Consider the following 20,813-nt stretch of genomic DNA (forward strand, 5'->3'; position numbering starts at 1 on the left):
AACTACAGTGAGATATCATCTGACACCTGTCAGAATGGCTAACATCAAAAAACACAAGAGACTAGTGTTGACAAGGATGAGGAAGAAAAGGAACCCTCATGCATATTGGTGAGAATTCCAACTGGTATAATCCACTTTGAAAATAGTTCGGAAGTTCCTCAAAAAGTTAAAAATAGAATTACCATGAGTCTGTATACATACATACACACACGGGACTAATACTCAACAATAAAAAAGAATGGAATCTTGCCATTTGCAACAAGGTGGATGAATCTAGAGAATATAATGCAAATAAGCAAAGTAAGCCAGTCAGAGAAAGACCAGTATCATGATTTCACTCATGCAGAATTTAAAAAAACAAACCTAAAAACCTAAAAACAGACTCTTCACTATTAATAATGAATAGATGGCTATCAAAGGGGAGGTGGGAGGAATGGGTAAAATATGTGAAGGGCATTAAGAGTACACTTACGATGAGCAGTTAGAATTGTTGATTAACTATAGTGTACATGTAAAAGTAATATAACACTGGCATTTAATTAGATTGGAATTTTTTTTAAATTAAAATCAAGAAACACATATATAAACAAGCAAGCAAGCACATAAGCCAGCCAGCCAGCTAGCTAGCTTCTCAGGGGCTACAGCATCTAAGCTTGTGGGACAGGATGCTGGAAGCATTTGAAGAAATTGTCTGTAATCACAGGTTCAAAGTGAGGCAGAAATTAACTTCATATATTAAGCAGGAAAAAAAATATTTTGCCCTAATAGAAACCGACAGTAATCGCTGTAGTGTTTCCCCTTTATCAGTTCTCATTGTCCATTTCAGAAGAATTCATTTGGCCGAGGCCAGGATAGAATGCTACATTATTCTTAATGCCTGGCTCATCCGGAAGTGGTGGTCACCTTCAATAAAGACAACATCATAAATAAAGAACTGTCAGTTCCATTTAAGGACAGTTGGGATTCAGGGACAGTGTCCTGGTGGGCAGTCAGACAATATGGGGGAAGTAGTGTCTTTATCAGTTATTGGCATCCCAAGAGGAACCTGGGGTAGAATGGGGTTAGAATGCTGAGATGGGCAAAAAATGGTTAAGCTGAGAAACAATTCTCTCACTGGTTAACTTATTTAAAATACTTCAGTGTATATAATGACTGACTCTAGACTACTGAACTTTGCTTGTAACAACTATTTTTAAAACTTTGCATTTGGTACATTGCTCTTACACTCCTCTTTTTTTCTACCATTTCTTTTCTCTTCAGCACTGTCATGACATCTAAAAACTTGTGTTCAACTTTGTCAGAACCCAGTGTAAAGTATTAGTAAACAGACTTGGTGAGGACCTGAGAGGCAACTTGTAGATGACTTTAAGCTAACCATACTTTAGCAGCTCAGCAGGGTTTTTTGTTTTTACTTTTCCACCCAATTCTTAAAATCTCAGCTATTTGCTGAAAATTGAAGTTGCCCCAAAAGTACTGAGACTTTTGTAAATTAGTAGACTCTGCTGAGTTTTTTCTTTTCAAGAGTTCTAAAAACTAAGTTGTCTCTTGTGTTGTCTATATTAATCAAATTATTAAATTAAAATGATAAACTTAAAATGAGTTCTCTTTAAACTTTACAGAAAAAAGGACTTAAGGAAACTGAAGGAAAAGGCATTTAAAAGGAACGCTTCAATAAATTAATAAACTAGTAAAGCTTTTTTAAAATGAGCTCTTTAAAACAATAAAATTTTATAATTCTGGGATTATGCTAGAAGTATATAGTGTATCAAATTTTAGACAAAATGATTAAAAGGGAAGATAAAGGTAAATTTTTCAGAGAATTTAACTCTCCAGGTAGTTATTATATATTTAACTCTATGATTTAATCCTTAGTTATAAATCCTATAGACAGCATACACAGAATACTGAATTTCTTAATTTAATAATTCTGTTGTACCATTTGTTTGGCTTTCTGTAGCTGTATTTTGAGGTCATTACATTCTTTCCTCATCAGTTCCAGCTCTTGTTCCAAACCATGGATCTTCAGGTCACAGCTCAACTTTTCCACCTCCCAGTTTGATGAAGGTGGATTTAAATTCCTTATCACTAAAAAGAGGATAGACAATAAAATTGTTATTTCTGCCTTCTACTTTTGTTGTGATTCCATAAAGGTTATACTAGTAAAACATAGATAATATAAAAACTAATATAAAACATGCACAACTAACAGTTTTTAAAAACAGTAATATTACTTTCAAAGACCTATGCTAATAAGAATAAGAAACCTACCGATGTTGTGTCAGAATGTATTAATCACCACTATCCCTGAATTTCTGTTTAGGTTAAAGTACAAGTTTGTCAGTCTGAAACTTTAAAATATACAACACTAATCAAATACATGCTAAAACTGTTGGCAAGTCAACAATATTTAAGTCAAGGTTAAGACAGTGATAAAAATTAAATGAAGTGAGCAAACTGAAGCTCATGTCTCTCATTACTCCATCTAGTCCCCTCAGAGTATAAAGTAAGACCATCAGGCCTAGAAAATGGCATCAAAACAATTTATTCATAAACATTTACCATAGAAACTCAGTACAACTGGATACTGACTTACCTTTGCCATAGTTCTTTAGTCTATCTAGAGATAGGCTAAAAAGCCCCAACAGGCTACTGTAAGAGAGCTCATCTCAAATGCCTATCAAAAGGCCTCTCTCAGAGGCCTACCCTTCAGTTTGTCTCATCAGAATGTTCATGGTAACAGGCCAATAGCCATATGCTCCAGAACTACTTACTTATTTACTCTAGCATCTCATCTGCACATTTTAACAACTTCAGAAATTTAAATTAAAAAAAAAAAAAAAGTAATTGTAACTACTCCATGACAGTGTGCTTAATAGTGGGCAAAAGTTTAGTAGAAAGGAAAATCCAGGACATACCAGCAGGCAAGATCTCTGACAAGGATGGAGTTCTACTCCTTTCTTCATCTACTTCATCACAAACTAGCCCTAAACAAAAACCATCAAATTTTCTGTAGGAAAAGTGCAACTTATATCTAAGGAAAAGTTAAAGGAGTTGATATTTTGGTGAAAGCAGATCAGAGAAATTAATATAAGCCTAAAATTACAAAATAAGGCCTTAGCATACAGATATAGAAAACTGATAGTGGATATAACGCATAAATGGAAAATTATACTGATTCCATTATAATATTTGTAACAAATAAGTGGCATACCCTGCTGAGTCTCCACCTCTGTCCTTAGCTGGAGCAGTTCTACTTCTTTAGATTGTAGCTGTTCATTCAACATTTTCAAAGATTCAGAGTTGTCTTTATTCTAGTTAAGTAGGGAAAATGCCAAATTATATTCAATAAAATTTATAGGTTGATATATATTAATTTTCAGGTAGATGAAAAAAAAACAGATTTAGGCCTTTAAAAAAGCAAGATGGGATGATGAACCCAGTTTTTCACTAATTTCCTTTTTTCTTTTTCAAACTTAGGAAATACTAGTCACTAGCTTTTTTTCTTAAAAACACATTGACAAATTCTACCATGTCATGATTTTCCAAAATAAGTTAGTGGTGTTAGATATACTTAATTCCTAAACATCATCACATACTATGTATTTATTCTGTACAGAAATAGGCTATAAATATCACCATTCAAAATTCCTACTTTTGGGGTGCCTGGGTGGCTCAGTGGCTTAAAGCCTCTGCCTTCGACTCAGGTCATGATCCCGGGGTCCTGGGATCAAGCCCTGCATCAGGCTCTCTGCTCTGCAGGGAGCCTGCTTCACCCTCTCTCTCTCTCTGCCTGACTCTCTGCCTACTTGTGATCTTTGTCTGACAAATAAATGAATAAAATCTTAAAAAAAAATTCCTATTTTTGCCTTTAGGATGTATATTTTCAATTTTTTATTTAATAAATGTTAAGTATCTTTCTTATTTCTAATTTTAAACTTCCTGAAGAAGAAAACTCATTTGCAATATATAGAAACTGTTTTCAAACCAACTTACCATTTTATCCAATTTGCTTTTCAAATTATCTCTATCAATGCAAACCTCTCGATATGCATGATAGGCCTTATTTACTTGTTCACGTCCCACAGAATTTGTTTCTTCATCTAATCGAGCTCCTATAAGCTAATGGTATAAAATTAGAAGGGAAAGCTCAAAAGTATTCCAGGAAACAAACATAAACAAAACAAAAAAGCCACCGGTCTTCTGATGGCTCCACACCCTACTTTTCTTTGTAATGCAGGGATAAAGCCTGGACTATAATTAAACATTTTACTTCCAACAAGTAAGCCTTACTGATTAAGAAAGCAAAAAAAGTACAGGTAAACATTTTTAAAGTCTTCTATTTTATGCTTTTACTTAATCAGTATTTTTTGTTTTAGGACATATATTAACTCATCATTCTAAAACAGTATATTATTCTTTTATAATACTTAGATGTTTTTCAAGGCAGTAGTATTTCATTTCCACCATCAGAAAAAATGACAAGTTAAGGTATGCTTGACCTTTTTAAAGAATAAATGTGGTAGTTCATTAAATACTACCTTATTCCAGAACAGAACTTATAGGATTGTTGGTCACAAAGTACACAAATATTTCCAATGTTAGCTATACCAATCACATTTTTCTATTTAATTTTAAAATAAGCGTAACTAAAGCTCCAAAATGTTACCTTTTCTCACTCTACCCAACCCAATCAAACACAAATTTGATTACCATTAAAGACAATGTATATGAATATAAAGAAATTATAATGATTTTTACAACTGACCTCCTTTCTCTTAGTTCTCCTAGATGAATCAAACTCTACCAAGTCCCTTCCTAAAGTTTTTATAACAAGATAATTCATTTCCTTGGCAGCTAAGAATCCATTTCCTTCCCCATTGGGGAAGCTGCTGTTTATAAAATACAAATACAATGATCTAATCTAAGAAACATAAAACTAAGTTAAAACTTTAAACCTCAAAAAATATAAGGATGAGTGATAAAGATTTTCCAGTACCAAAAGCCAAGTAGATATGATGATTTATAATGGAATCAGCTATCAACCTTATATATTCTATAAGATTTAAGAGTGTCAGGTTTCTGCATGAGAAAGGTAAACAGATGACCTTTATCAGTTAAAGCATTATTCTGTGTGTTAAAGAACAAAAGAGACAGTTGAGGTAGAGAAGATATCAGTGCTGGTGAAGATGTTTTTAAACAGAACAATGTTACATTTAATTTCCTTCACTGGCATATCATTTGTTGCACAGATTTTAAAATCCTGAATAAAATACATACAATTTATGAAGGTAAGGCAATCTGAAAAAAAGATTCCAAGAAAAATATATTCCAAAAATATATTCCAAATCCAACTCTACACATATTCCCCATGTACATGATATGTGAAGCATAGTATGAAAAGTACTGGGTTTTGAAACTAGCTATGAGTTAACCTTGGAAACTTAGTACAACCAGTGAAGAGAGGATAGAAAAATATTTAAAACTTCAAGTATTTTGAATTATTCTTTAAGTCATAAAATATGATAGTAATTACCTTTTCTTCCAAAAATCTTATTCTTTTCTTTAAGAATGAGTTCTCTTTCTCTGAATCCTTAAGTCGTTTTTTGATGTCTTCATATGCAGTGACAAGGGCAAAATGTGAAGCAACAGACTCATCTCCTGAATATATTGAGATTGGAGTCACTGTGTCTCTCCTATGTGCTTTTTCATGATTCAGAATGCAGATATCATCTTCTACCAGTGCATCCATGACAGCTTTTTAAAAGAATGTAAAAGAAAAATGTCTCTTTCAATAAATGAGCAAGAAAAGAGAGATGGTATTTAGAATAATGAAAATACTATCAATGTTAAAAACTCCTATTTCTTTTAGAGGCAGCATAACATAATAGTGAAGAGCATGGACCCTAGAACCAGATTCTAGGAATTCTAAGCATCCAAGCACTGCTTAGTGTGAGAATTTGTGCTTAATCTCTCTGCCTTGGTTTCCTTATTTATAAAGTATAAGAAATAGTAGCAACTACTTCACAGAGTTAAGGATATTAAATGAGCTGATAACCATATAGCATTTGAAACCAATCTAAGCTATTATTAATAAGTTTTAGAAAAAGTTGCAAAACACCATTTATACAGGATAAAAATTTTTCAATATTTTTTATCCACCTATTTCTTCATTATCAGTATTTCCACTTTAAGATATAAGCAGCAAGTTTTATAACTTCCCAAACGTATTAATACATTTTTAAAAACTCTTCTGAATACAATTCATTACAAGAGTATTATGGAAGTTTTAATGCATACTCCACTGTATTCTTTGCATACCAGTAACTGATTGATTGTTGTCCATTTGCAATAGAAGACACAAAGGAATTATTTCAGTACTCACCATGTCCCAGCACCATGCAGTACATTTTTTTTTATTATTATCTCATTCAAATTAATCCAAACAATTCTATGAGGTAGGTATTATCTATATTTTATAGGATCAAAAAGGTAAAGTAAATTGCCCAGGTTAAAGCTAGTAGATGTTAATTAGCTCCAGAAGGGTACAGGTTATGTCTGTTTTGCTCATCATTGTGTCCCCAACTTATCATTGTGTGTAAGATGCCCAATAAATACTGGTTATTAAATGAAGAGTCAATAGTATAGGATTCAAATCAAACTCTAACTCAAACACCTAAAACAAGAAGCCAGTTACTTTCATAGTTAGTGAACTTACTTGCACTGTACATCTACTTTTGTTGTTAGGTTCAGCATTACTTCCTCATCTGAAAGTTATGTTCCTGAAAAACACTGTGGAAGGAGAAATTGTAGCTGAAATCTTTTAAGACCTTATGGGAAAAACAGAGTAAATGGGACTGCAGGTCATAAAAGATCCTAAAAAATCCTTTTAGATACCTTTTAGTTTGAAATAAAACATCAAATAGAGCAATCTAAATAAGACTATCAATGGAATTTCATGTATCTTATATTAGTAATTCATGACTACTGAAAAACATTTTTATTTACTATTCCTTGCTTGGAATGACATTTGGTTGCTTAGCATGTCACTGTTCCAAGAATATTATAGGTAAGGAAATAAAGGTAGAAAGGAATTTAAGTAATTTTGCCAAGTAAAATAATAAATAAGGAGATGTAAACATAGGTGATTAAGGCACAAGAACTAGGTTTTACTGTGCCTGTTTTCCCCAAAACTTCTGACCTCCCTCCCTGTATCAATCAATGCCTATAAAGTTCATTTTGCTTTATTTCAGACAACATGAATACTAAGGAAAAGTGTCGGTTTTTTCTAGTTCTGGTTTTCTATCACTGTATTTTTGCTTTACTGATTTTTCATAATGGAAGATTTTTCATATGGAAGGTAGGCATATGATTTCTCCTATCTTAATAGCCAACCAAATGTGCTGGATTTATTCAACTGAGATTTTTTTTCTGAAGACTCTTGAAAAACAAGAAATAAGCATAAACTGCTCTACAAAGTCAAAAGAGATGTCCCACTGATTGTGCACTTCAAGGATCAGAGCATGGATGCTTTTACTTTATACAAAGTTCTAACCAGCTCAGCTATTCATTTTTATTATGAAATAATCACTTACTTGGGAAGAAAAAAAAAAAAAAAACCAGTGTGGAAGACAGCTGTGCAGTAAAATAATTATCATGCCATAAAGATAATATATTTGAAAAAAGAGAAAGTGCTACGGGAATTGAGGCTTCAGGTGAAGGAGCAGTTTTGAAAGAAGGTATCACAAAATAATGAAAGGACTCTAAGTTCCACACTCTTAGGTGAGGATGGTTATTTTCATTGTATGTATAACTTCTGACAAGGGAAACAAGTTCAAAGGCCTGAAAGAGTATGAGAAGAAAGTATGAAAAGGGAAATGGCAAGATGTGAAATTAAAAAAATACCTAACAGAAACAAACTGAAGTGGTCTTTTATGTAGAGAGACTACAGAAGTTGGTTCTTATTCTGTGGAATTCAAGACAGACCCGAACATGATTCAAGAATGTGAAGAATACTTATAAAACATTTGTAAAATATATCCATAACCAAATGAACTACTTAGTATTGTGCTAAATATTTTGTAAATATTATCTCTTTTCATTCTCATGACTACCCTGAGGTAAGAAATCTTACTGTAGTCATTTCACAGACGGAAAAACTGGGGCCTGGGAAGGTTACAGAGCTTAGCCAAGACCAGATGATTAGTATACAGCACAAGCACCTGGATTTCAGAGCCTGAACTATTAATATTTTTCCCTGCCCAATGAATCTTTCACATACTTATATTCATCAAGAACTACAAAACTAGGGGGCGCCTGGGTGGCTCTGTTAAGCATCTGACTCTTGATTTCAGCTCAGGTCCTAATCTCAGATTCCTGAGATTCCAACCCCATCCCCTCCAGCTCAGCATGGACTCCTCTACTTCTCTCCCTCTCTCTCTGCTCCTTCCCTACTCATGTATGCACACATGCATGCATGCTCTCTCTAAAATAAATAAAATCTTAGGGGGGGAAAAAAAAGGACCACAAAACTAGGAACCCCTTGGAAGGTTTTTAAGTACCTTAGATGGAAGGAGGTATACTGATGTAACAATGTCACATACACAGTATGATAACTGGTCTTTCTAGAACAAATGAGTAGTGAAACTGGCTTATTTTATATATTTAAATCTATTGCCTAAAGTAAAATGATTTTTTTTTAAATCACCAAAAAGTAGCATATGGTGTCCTCTCTCCAAATATGAGAAAATTTATTTGGATATAAGAGCTTCTTCCAAGTTTTATACTACAATTCTATATATTTAGTTATTATTCTTGGAAAGATAAACATGACTTGGAAAGCAGCATAAAAACTGCTTATCTGTCCTAAAAATTGTATAAGAAATAGTCAAATTGTATGAGAAATATCCATACATTAAAACACACTCAAGAGGTGCCTGGCTGGCTCACTTGGTAGAGCATGTGATTCTTGATCTTGGGGTTGTAGGTTCAAGCACCATGCTGGGTGTAGATTACTTGAAAATAAAATCTTAAAAATAAACAAAAAAAACCAAACAAACCCAAGATAAAATCTAGCATCACAGATATGCATGCAGTTTTAATGTTTTAAAATCAGTATTTTAAATTTGCTGTAAAATGAAAAAGGAAACTTTGATTATCTTTGCAAAAATAAATATGAAATCACAAAAGTATCAGAAATATTAATGCTTACATTACTCTGTACCAACTGGACTTAAAGAGATTAAAAGCTGCAGGGCCAAAGAAAATGCTATCTTAGGTTCTGAAAAATACAAGGCAGCTATCCCATTATATAAATTATTATACTGAAAGGAAAATTGCTAGCAAATTAACAAAGTAGGCTAGGCCTTTATTGCTTATGTATCTCCCTCACAGTAAAGTATGATTCAGTTTTATATACTTCTGTTGTGATGAAATGTCTCTTCATGAGTGTCCAAAGTTACTGGCCCAAGAAATTTGATTTTCTGGACAAATCACGAAAGCTTAACTGGCTAATACTATCCTTAATAAACTAGACAAGACCAGTTTTAACATCTAAAATTTGGGAAAACTTATCCTATACTGATCTAATGTTATTTACTGTAACTTAAACTATATTAAAATAACAAGCATGTGCTTAACTTTAATCTTTAGAAAGTGTCATAAGCAGGGACACCTGGGTGACTCAGTTAAGCGTCTGCCTTCTGCTCAAGTCACAATCCAGGGGTCCTGGAAATGAGTCCTGCATCAGGCTGCCTGGTCAGCAGGGAGTATGCTACTCCCTCTCCCTTTGCCCCTTCCCCCTGCTCATGCTCATTTGCTCTCTATCAAATAAATAAAATTGAAATAAAGAAATTTTAAAGTGTCATAAGCAGATTATTATCAAAATTAGAATCATCAAAAGACTAGACAATATTTTAAAGGTAAATAAATCTAGCAGGAATTGAGAGCATTAACTTTTAAAACTCAACAAGTATCAAAAATATTACCCAAAGATTAAGCAGACCTCTCTTGATCATAACAAACAGTAATAAATACATTCTATAGTAATATACCACACACACAAAATGTCTTTTTCAAGAACATTCTAAGATACTGGAGATGACCTAGAGCAGTGTTTGACAAAGTGAGATGTGGACCACTGCCCCAGAATCAGTTGGGAGTTCTCTTCAAAATACTGATCTCTGGGGGCGCCTGGGTGGCTCAGTGGGTTAAGCCTCTGCCTTCGGCTCAGGTCATGATCTCAGGGTCCTGAGATCGAGCCCCACATCCGGCTCTCTGCTCAGCAGGGAGCCTGCTTCCTCCTCTCTCTCTGCCTGCCTCTCGGCCTACTTGTGGTCTCTGTCTGTCAAATAAATAAATAAAATCTTTAAAAAAAAAAAAAAACAAACAAAATACTGATCTCTGGTTCTGGCCCAAGATGGTGACACAGAAGATTCTGACCTCAAGTCCTCTAGGAACAAACCAAATCTGAATCTATTTATACAGCAACCACTCCTGAAGAACTGAGCCCTGACTGAATGACAACAACCACACACAGAGAAAGGCAAGAGAAATAGAGACATGGTACAAAGGGAAGCTCCACCCTGGCCACCGCAAACCACAGTGGGGTGAGATATTATGGGAGACTGTGAGCAGATTCCTCTGCCCTCTGGCATGGAGAGAGCCAGAGAGGGAGAGAGGGAGAGACAGAGAGAGAGAGAGAGAGAGAGAAAAGCAAGCTATGCCTTTTTAAGGGCTACAGAAAATAAAAGAACCAGCCAAAGCTGCTAGAACTCCCTCTGGGTCAGGAGACTGGTGAGTGCTGCAGTTGACATTCCCGTTCCACCTTGATAATGTAAACAGAAGCAGAGTCCAGGTGCCCTAGCTGGCTTACCACCTCAATGAGTTTCAGGCCCCTAATCCACACTGGGATACCCCTGGTGAGTGCTCACTATAGCTCAAGCCTCCTTTCAAAGGTGGCATAGGCACAAAATTCAATATCCATTCATGATAAAACCCTCAATAAAGTAGGTAAAGAAGGTACATGCCACAACATTATACAAGCCACACGGGAAAAACTCACAGCTAACATCATACTCAAGAGGAAAAAATGGACAGCTTTTCCCCTAAGGTCCCAAACAAGACAAGGATGTCCACTCTCACCACTTTTATTCAACACAATACTGGAAATGGCAGCCACAGCAATCGGACAAGAAAAAAAAAAAAAAGGCATTCAAATTGGTAAGGAAGAAGCAAAACTATCATACGTGCAGACAACAGGATACTATATGTAGAAAACCTGAAAAGACTCCACCCAAAATCTACTAAAACTGAGAAATGAATTCAGTAAGGTTGCAGGACTCAAACTCAATTTGCATTTCTATACACTAATAATGAAGTAGCAGGAAGAAATTAGGGAAACAATCTCATTTACACCTACATCAAAAATAATAAAATACCTAGGAATAAACTTAACCAAGTAAGTGAAATACCTGTACTCTGAAAACTATAAAACACTGATGGAAAAAACTGAAGATGACATAGACAAATGGAAAGATAGTCCATGCTCATGGATTGGTAGAACAAACTGTTAAAATGTTCATGCTACCCAAAGCCATCTACAGAGTTAATGCAATCCTATCAAAATGCCGAGAGTACTTTTCACAGAACTAAACAAATTATACTAAAATTTGTGGGGAACCACAAAAGACCCTGAATACCCAAAGCAATCTTAAGAAAGAACAACAAAGCTGGAGATACCACAATCCCAGATTTCAAGGCATACCACAAAGCTGCAGTAATCAAAACAGCAGGGTACTGGCCCAAAACAGACACAGACTAGAGCACAGTGAAATAAACCCGTGCCTATATGGTCAATTAATCTATGACGAAGGAGGCAAGAATATGCAATGGGGAAAAGACAATCTCTTCAACAAATGGTACTGGGAAAACTGGACAGGTACATGCAAAAGAATGAAACTGCACCACTTTCTTACACCATACACAAAAAGTAAACTCAAAATGGATTAAAGACCTAAATGTAAGACTTGAAACCGTAAGACTAGAAGACAACATAGGCAGTAATCTCTTTGTCAATGGCCTTAGCAACATTTTTCTAGATTGTCTCCTCAAGAAAGGGAAACAAAAGCAGAAATAAACTTTTGGGGCTACACCAAAATAAAAAGCTTGCATGGCAAAGGAAGCCATCAACAAAATAGAAGAAAGGCAACCTACTGAACAGAAGTAGAGATTTGCAAATGACATATTCAATAAGGAATTAATATTGAAAATATATAAAGAATTTACATAATTCAACATTAACAAAATCCAAACAATATGCTTAAAAAATGGGCAGAGGACCTGAACAGACATCTGTGCAAATAAGACATAATGATGGCCAACAGACACATTAAAAGATGCTCAACATTACTAATGATCAGGCAAATGCAAATCAAAACCACAATGATATATCATCACCTTACAACTGTCAGAAGAGTTACTATCAAGACAAAAAATAACAAGTGTTGGCAAGGGTGTAAAGAAAAAGGGACCCTAGTGCACTGCTGGTGGGAATGCAAACTGGTGTGGCCACTTTGAAAATGGTATGCAGGTTCCTCAAAAAATTAAAAATAGGGGCGCCTGTGTGGCTCAGTGGGTTAAAGCCTCTGCCTTCGGCTCAGGTCATGATCCCAGCGTCCTGGGATGGAACCCCGCATCGGGCTCTCTGCTCTGTGGAGAGCCTGCTTCCTCCTCTCTCTGCCAGCCTCCCTGCCTGCTTGTGATCTCTCTCGCTCTCTGTCAAATAAATAAATAAAATCTTAAAAATTAAAAATAGAAAAAACCGTACAATTCAGTAATTCCAAAAGAAAAAAAAAAGAAGGAAACACTGATTTGAAAAGATATATGCACGTTTACTACAGTATTATTTACAACAGCCAAGATACAGAAGCAACCTAAGAGTCCGCTGATATATAAACGGATAATGAAAATATAGTAAACACACCATAGAGTATTACTTAGTCATAGAAAACAATGAGATCTTGCCATCTGTGACAACACAGACCTAAAGGGCATCATGCTAAGTGAAGTAAGTCAGACAAAGATAAATTCTATATTTCACTTAAATGTAGAATCTAAAAAACAAAAGACCAAACAAAAGCAGAAATGGAACTAAACCAAGAACTGATAGCTGCCATAGGGGAAGGGATGAGGGACGGGCAAAATGAAGGGGAATAAGAGGTACAGGCTTCCAGTTACAGAATAAGTCACAGGATGAAATGTACAGCATAAGGAATATAGTCAATGATACTGTAATAGCATTGTATGGTGACAGATGGTAGCTACATGTGTACTAAGCATAGCATAATGTATACAGTTGTTAAATTCCTATGTTGTACACCTGAAACTAATGTAACACTTGTGTTAACTATATTTCAATAAATAAATAAAATTCTAATAGAAAACAAACAAAAAAATAGTGACTGCTAGACAGCACTGCAGAACTTCACAAGTCAATATATCTGGGATGAAAAGGTCAAACTGAATTTTCAATAATCAACCCATGTAATTTTAAGTCCCTCTCTAATTTGAGAGCCACTATTCTACAGAGTTAAGTGGCTACTATGTGATTTATGGAATTCCAATTATAACTAGTATTCTTAAACATTTATGGTCCTGGTTAGTTCTGTATTATCAATTGGTAAAACATCAACTAACTTGTGCATGGAGATTGTGTTTTTAATAGTACAGAAAATAAATTCATATTGTCTCTCTCATCACAATAGTATAGGAGAATCAGATATATTTACCTATAGGAAATAGATCTATATAATCATGCAGTTATTTTACATATTTGGAATTAAATTGTTTCTTCTTAGAGGTTTCTTCTTGTATAAATAAAAGAAAATTAAAAAGAGTTAAGGTGAGGGATACCTGGATGGTTCAGTCAGTTGAGCGCCCAACTCTTGATTTGGGATCAGGTCGTGATCTCAGGGTTGAGATCAAGCCCTGGTGAGTCACCACGCTGGTGTGGAGCCTGCTTAAGATTCTCTCTCTCCCTCTGCCCCTCTCCCTCCTCACAATCACCCCTCCCACACTTGCATGTGCACTCTCTCTCTTTAAAAACAAAAACAAAAAAACCAGAGTGGGGTTAAGGTGAAAGATGTTGATGTTTATTGCTGAGAACAATGAAATTCCCAAGAATGATTAAAAGGTGTTCTGGTCATCCAATTCCAATGTGAGGAGGAGATGTTTCTACACTATCAAACAATGTTCTGGACACCAGATGGGTGTCCATTCTGATAGTATCTACCAACATATTCCACAGTTTAAGGGCTTGCTCCCACAAGACTGCCCTCTACTTTGGATACTAACTGTAAGCCTAGGTTGTTACCTGTGCTTCTGACCATACATATACATAGGGTGAGGTCCTGAACAAAGCCACTTCTTTCCTTCTGGAATCTGGGGCCAGCATAATGGCATGTGAAATGTTCTGGAAGCTCTCTGAACCCTCCCTCTTTTGGTTTTTACAAAGGCTTCCTTACATAAAATGATTAAATCACTGACAACTGATTAAAATTTCAGTGCCACCCTCTCGCCCCCACCGCCACCAACCTTGGTGGGGCTGAAAGGTTCAACCCTCTAATGATAGGATTGGCTCCCATCCTTAGTTGCTGTCCAAAAATCACCTTATTAACATAAACCCAGTCTTGGTAGAAAGGAACTTGTTAGAAATAAACAAGACATGCATTTCACCTTCATTGCTCAGTAAAAGATGTTAAGAGACCAAATATTATGACAAAAGATGATCCTATAACTGTTAACCCTCAGGAAATTTCCAAGAGTTTGGAAGGTGTGGGCCAAGAACTGTGGACTAAAGCCAAATATATATGAGAAATACATTTTGGTCATCTAAACAATCAAATACATATTTCTTATGAATCACAATATTGCAATGATATTGCAATAATTTCTTATAAATCACAATATTGCAATAATGCAAGTGAGAAAGAAGGGCACAATTTGCCAGATAAGGTGGATAGAAAGGAGCAAGAGCTGTTTGTGAGGCTACAGAAGAGACAAAGGAAAAAAAATCTAAACACTTTAAGACTTATTTAAAAAATCTTAAATTTCAATCTTTACTACAATCAACATTAAGAGTACCCTGAGTTAAGACATGCTATCTATACTGGCTTGTGACATACTAGAAAACACAGAAATATCTTCTTTTCTAGGGAAAAAATATGATTATTCTGTCATATTTCATCTTCATATTTACCACATTCATCACTTACCATATGCCAGGCACTAGTGCTTCCAAATGCATTTTCCAACTCCTTAGGTAGGTACTATAATCCTAATTTATAAACAAAGTCTTAGAAAAAAATTAAATATCTTATTTACAGCTATATGAGTGAGTAATCGGTGGCAAAGCTGGGATGTAAACCCAGATAAGCTTCCTTCTGAATTTGTGCTCTTAATACAACATTTTAAGAGGCAACAAAACATTGATTCAGATTTGTTCTAATAAGAATCCAGAAAGGAAAATCTCGGGTGGTAGAAACAACCCTGACCAAAGATTCAAAAACCCAGACTCTAGTCTACAATCTGCCACCTTGATTACGGATTGGTTTACCTCTCAGGATCTAAATTTTCCCACCAATAAAAATGACAAGGTTGAACTTCATTACTAAGATGCTACCCTCCTAAATTGTGAAAGGAAAATTTAATGCAAATATAGAATGGCAACCTAAACAGACAGAAGGAATTCCATTTTTGCCAAAAACGGAATAAATGGTATAGTACAAATCTTACCTCAAATCCATAACAAACTTGGCTAAAAAGTTATCACCACCACCACAGATGATGAAACTTAAGCTCAAAGAGGTGAGGTTAATTTGCTTAAAATCACACTGGCAGTATATGACAGAGCTAGGGCTGGAATTAAGAACTATTTAGTGGGCTCTTTCCTCTGTTCTACATTTCCTTCTGAACTGAATCTCCTATTGCCATCATCCTCCTACCTCTGAAAAGCTAGAATATCCCTAACCCACTTCATAGGTTTATTCACAATACAGTGGAGCAAGGATTAAATCTTATGGAAGCAAAGAGACCAACACTTAAACTCCTCGTTCTTTTTTGTTTTTTCTAAGATTTTATTTTTAGAGGGAGAGGGAGGGGCAGAGAGAGAAAATCCCAAGTTGACTCCCCACTGAGCATGGAGCCCAACTCTGGGCTCCATCTCACAACCCTAAGATCATGACCTGAGCCTAAGAAGAGTCAGACGCTCAACTGACTGAGCCAGCCTGGCACACATACCCCCCCCCCATATTTTTTGAAGATTTCTTTCTTTTTAGAGAGAGAAAGAGCAGTGGAACACACACGCAAACAGGGAAGAGGCAGAGAGTGACGGAGAAACACAGAATCTCAAGCAGACTCCCACTGACCATAGGGCCCTACCCCAGGCTCAATCTCACAACCTTGAGATCATGACCTGAGCCTAAATTAAAAGTCCAAGACTTAACCAAATGAACCACTTAGGTGCCCCTTCACTCCCTATTTTTAATTAAACAATTGGGGCAGGAATGGCTTAACTAGTTTATAAAGAAGGGATGATCAAGTGCCTTTTTTCATGATACTGTCACTCTGTCTATATACCTCAGAACTCCAATGCCCTATATTTCAGTGAATTACCAAAATGTGCTCAGCAACAGATATACAGTATGAAAAACTCTACTCTAATTTCTATATGTCACTAAACTGCATTAGTCCAAAAATAAGTGTTATGGCTAGGGAATCATACGATTTTTTTCAGGGTTAGCGTAGGTATGAAGAACAGTCTACTTTTCAGTCTTTTCATAAAGTAATAAATTTCATGGAATTGAGCACTTACATTCCCTGTTTAGTGTATTAGTATATTAGTAATTTAGTATTACCAATGGTTACTCTCTGGTAGCCATTAAGACAACCGTACCTTAATCCAGAATATAAAAACAAGGAAAAAAAAATCACATTGGCTCTGTTCGTGGATTATGAAAAACGCCATCACATTTCGTTCAATAAACAAAAATGCTCAGTGTTGGTAATTAATATTTACCGAGTGTTTATGGTCTGTCAGGCAGCTTTTAGGGGAGCCATCTCATTTGTTCCTAACAATTGGTTAAATCTAAGACCTCTGATGTGGGCAAGAATTTCCTGTTATCACAGGTGGACTTAAAGAAAGGCAAAGGTTGAAAAGTGAAACCAGGAACGTAAACCAGCCAGCTGACTACAGCTAGGGAAACTTAGAAATTATGTACTGGTGCCTTGGAGAGTTAGGCATTACTCTCATTTCAAGAGACTGGGAAAATGGCGAAGAGATTTAGTCTCCTACCCAGTGTCAAGTGATTAAGTGGAAAATTCAACACTCAGATCTGAGTTAATGTTCTGACTTAATCCAGTGCATTTCCCATTACACTATATTCTCTAATACTAAACCCCTATATTTGTATATCTCTTCCCATTTTATAAACAATATGGCGTTAAAATTTTCTAAAGACCCTGTGAGTGATTATCATTCCTAATTTACAGATGAAGTAGGGAGTGATCACAACAGGTTGGGAAATCAGATATGGCATGTTTAAAGAACCAGAATTTAAATTATGCCGTTGAAATCTTAAGTAATCCAATTCAAAATTCTATAGTAGAAAAAAAAATGTCTCCTATGTTTAAGAGGCACAGGTCAATTTCAGTCTAGTACGTCACTGTCTTCGATCACCTTAGCAGATCTCCAACAACACATGCTGGAGCAGTTTATATTCCAACTTGTATTACAGTTTCAGCGAATATTTTATCTCACGAGTATGTGAGTTTCTTGTCTGTACGGACGAGAGTCAGCCTACCGTGCATGTATGTAGGAGTCACTCTACAAATGATCAAAAATCATACCAAACGTACAGGTTAGACACTGCAGAAACGACGAATATCTACTGTTAGCCTCGATAACGGACAGGGCGGGCGGGCGGGGTGATGACCACTGCCTCAGGCAGTGCCGTCCTAGCCACACGTCCCTCTTTGATTTTCGATATAAATGCAATCTCAATGAATGAAATACTACTAATGGCGCCCTAGTAATTCAGAGTACGGAAAGAAAATAAGCAATAGAGACAAAATGAAAAACCAAGTAGGGCCTGGAACAGCTAGCGTGAAAAGGTGACAGGGCGAAGGGATACCCAGGCTCTCTAGTCAAAAGGAGGGCGCACGGGCTTGTGAAGAAAATGACGTGTCTTTTCGAAACAGCAATGGCAGCGGAGGTTGGTCCTGGCACCGCCCGCGCCCCTAGCCCGGCTGAAGCGAGTCACTCACCCCGAAGACAGGTTACGTAGGGCCGCCCCCTGGGCCGCCGAGTTTCGATTCCCCAGTGTTTGGAAACGGACGGAAAACAAACCGGGTCGCCAGGGGTCACCATGGGCTTCCGGTTTCCTCGAAGGCACCGCCGCTTCCCCAGAGAAGGCAGCCGCTCCGGGAACGCCGCGGAGGAATTCCCATTTCTTTAGCCTCGGCTGCGCCGCAAGCGGCGCAGCCCTGCTCGTCGTCTAGGACTCCGGAGGTTCTGGAAGGAGAGACAAGCCGAAGCAGGAATTGCCGAACTGCTGCCGGAGAAGGCCCGTTACCCAGCAAGACGCGCGCGAGACCTAGGCCCGCCGGCGTCCGCCTCGTCAGCGTCCGCCTCGTCAGCTTCCGCACCGGTGGATGGCCCTGTCGCGTTCCGAGGGGGGGAAGCGCTGTCGAGGGGGGCTGGAAGGGAGGACGAGTAATGAACCGCCGGAAGTGCGGCTTCCGCCGTCCTCAGGCTGGGCTCCCAGGCCTCAAGAGCAAACCGGAACTCGGTCCGCTGGGAGCTGAGAGGGCGTTCTCGAAGCCGGGGCTTTGAAGGGTGGGGAAAGGGGAAGGTGGGCGCGGCGTACTACTCGTCCCGTGAGTCTCCGCGGCGGGGCGGGGCTGCGTCGACGCGAGAAGGAGGAGGCGGAGCTGGAGTTGGGTAAGCGCATTACTGGCCTCTGTGGCGGTTGGATTGCTGACTTGTTTTTTGGCCTTCGTCCAGCGCGTTCTTTTCTTTCGGCGTCCGCTTGGGGGTTCCGGAGCGCCTGTGGTGCATGTTGGATCCGCTCAGTGTTTGTATCGCTGTCGCCTCGCTGTGGCCGGGAGCTGGGAAACTAACGACGCCTTCGGGTCTGACGGAAGGAAACTGTTAAAGCTTCCCAACTCCGTTTCCCGGGCGCTGCTGTAAACTTCAGGCCAGCATTTGAAACACAAGCTCGGCGAATTACTCAGGGCCGCATAGTTATTCGGCACAGTGCTCTTTAAAAACAAAAACAAAAACAAAAACCTACGTAACTGAGTTTAGGGCAAAGCTTTGGGATTTGCGGATGGTACCCGGCGGTCCTAGATTTTCTACCGCCTTTAGTAATTTCTAGATGATAGGCCTGAGCTGTGAAGTCACGAGTAGTTGAACTCGTCACTGTCTCTGGAGGTCGCAGCCACGTGAAACCCCTCAAGCTCTAGGGCTGTTTCTGATTTAAAAAAATAAATGAGAAAACGGTAATTGTTGGCAGCTTATCCTCATTTACTGCCAGTTAGCAAAAAAGACCCCCCTCGCCAACCTCTTACATAGTATTTTGTCAACTAAGGCTTGAATATTGTTTAAATAAGTGTTCTCTTGGGAGGTGTTTTTACATCGCGTTTTAATTCATCAGCCCACCTGTTAGCTCTGATCAAACAATGGATTCGACTCAAGGATTAACTTTAAAATACGTTTTTGTTGTTAATCTTCTCTTTTTGGTTTAAGTGAAAGTTCACGGTGGTTATGAGCAAAGACCACACGCAACTTAAAGTTATATCGTTTTTTTTAAATCTAAATAATAGTTTGCTCTAATTTATCCGGCTGCGGCATAGAAGAGAGCACTGTTTTTAATGTTTTAGACGTGAATCATTTATTTTTTGATTGCCTTGGTAATGCGCTTTGATAATTTAAAAAGCAGACCCCTAAATTAAGGATGTTTTGGCTGGTAGAGTTTTGAGGAATGTTTACCAAATCGGCGGAGGCACCCGAAATCATCAGAAATAAAATGATAGTCTGGTTTCTAATTTGTAGATATGAAAATCTTTCTATTTTTCAACTTTGACAATTTAGAATACTTTGAGACTTGTCAAAAACGAAGGGAAATTCATTTTTATCTTTTCCCTCTAAGAAACTGACAGCCCATTATTTTAGTTTTCTGATGAAAAACTAAACACCTCCTTACTATCATTATGAAGAAGTTTATTAACAGAATTACACCTCATCACAAACACACACACACACACACACACACATCCCAAGGGCGGGGGGGAACACATAGACAAAAAGATGTGAACTTCTTAAAAGTCGTGACTTGATAAACTGTGTATATCCAAATCTGTGTATATCCTGAAGCAACAGGCTTCAAACAGGGCAACACATATTCCTAACCCTTAACCTTAGAAGATACATGGAGGATTTCCATACATATCCCTACATAATGGATAGTTTGAAGGTACTAATTCTCAGGTTGTCCCCTTGCATGTTTTCTTCCCTAAAATTGATCTACGTCAGAGTGTGCTGTATCAGATACCTTCTCCCTTCCTCTTTGGTATTTGTCCCTCTTCTACTCTAATATAAAGCAATACTTTTAATCTGACCTAAATCTGTTTAGAAAGTGAGTGATTCTAATGACTGGGTAATTGATTCCTTTGTAAGAATGTCAATTGCCAAAGGCCTTCAGAAATATTGCAGAACTTAATTGAGTTGTCAGCTGACTACTAAAAAATATTTTTTGATA

At 37.2% G+C, this 20,813-nt stretch overlaps 1 protein-coding gene across 2 annotated transcripts in view; it reads right to left on the reverse strand.

The window, feature by feature from the left end:
* Window positions 1-18,680, reverse strand: part of AZI2 (5-azacytidine induced 2) — a 35,253-nt gene extending 16,573 nt beyond the window's left edge. Inside the window, exons 1-6 of one of the 2 annotated variants that reach the window (XM_032861011.1) lie at window positions 18,319-18,432; window positions 6,716-6,789; window positions 5,534-5,754; window positions 3,994-4,119; window positions 3,212-3,311; window positions 1,937-2,085 (exon numbers count right to left, since the gene is read on the reverse strand). In XM_032861011.1, the coding sequence (XP_032716902.1) occupies window positions 1,937-2,085; window positions 3,212-3,311; window positions 3,994-4,119; window positions 5,534-5,754; window positions 6,716-6,728 (609 nt within the window). In that variant the 5' untranslated portion in view covers window positions 6,729-6,789; window positions 18,319-18,432. Of the gene's footprint in view, window positions 1-1,936; window positions 2,086-3,211; window positions 3,312-3,993; window positions 4,120-5,533; window positions 5,755-6,715; window positions 6,790-18,318 lie in introns of both variants that reach the window. The other variant, XM_032861010.1, reaches the window with a different exon arrangement.
* Between the last annotated feature and the right edge of the window lie 2,133 nt (window positions 18,681-20,813).

The sequence above is a fragment of the Lontra canadensis genome, unplaced genomic scaffold, assembly GCF_010015895.1.
Source record: "Lontra canadensis isolate GAN:19392208 unplaced genomic scaffold, GSC_riverotter_1.0 scaffold20, whole genome shotgun sequence".
In the NCBI taxonomy this organism is placed as follows: Eukaryota; Metazoa; Chordata; class Mammalia; order Carnivora; family Mustelidae; genus Lontra; species Lontra canadensis.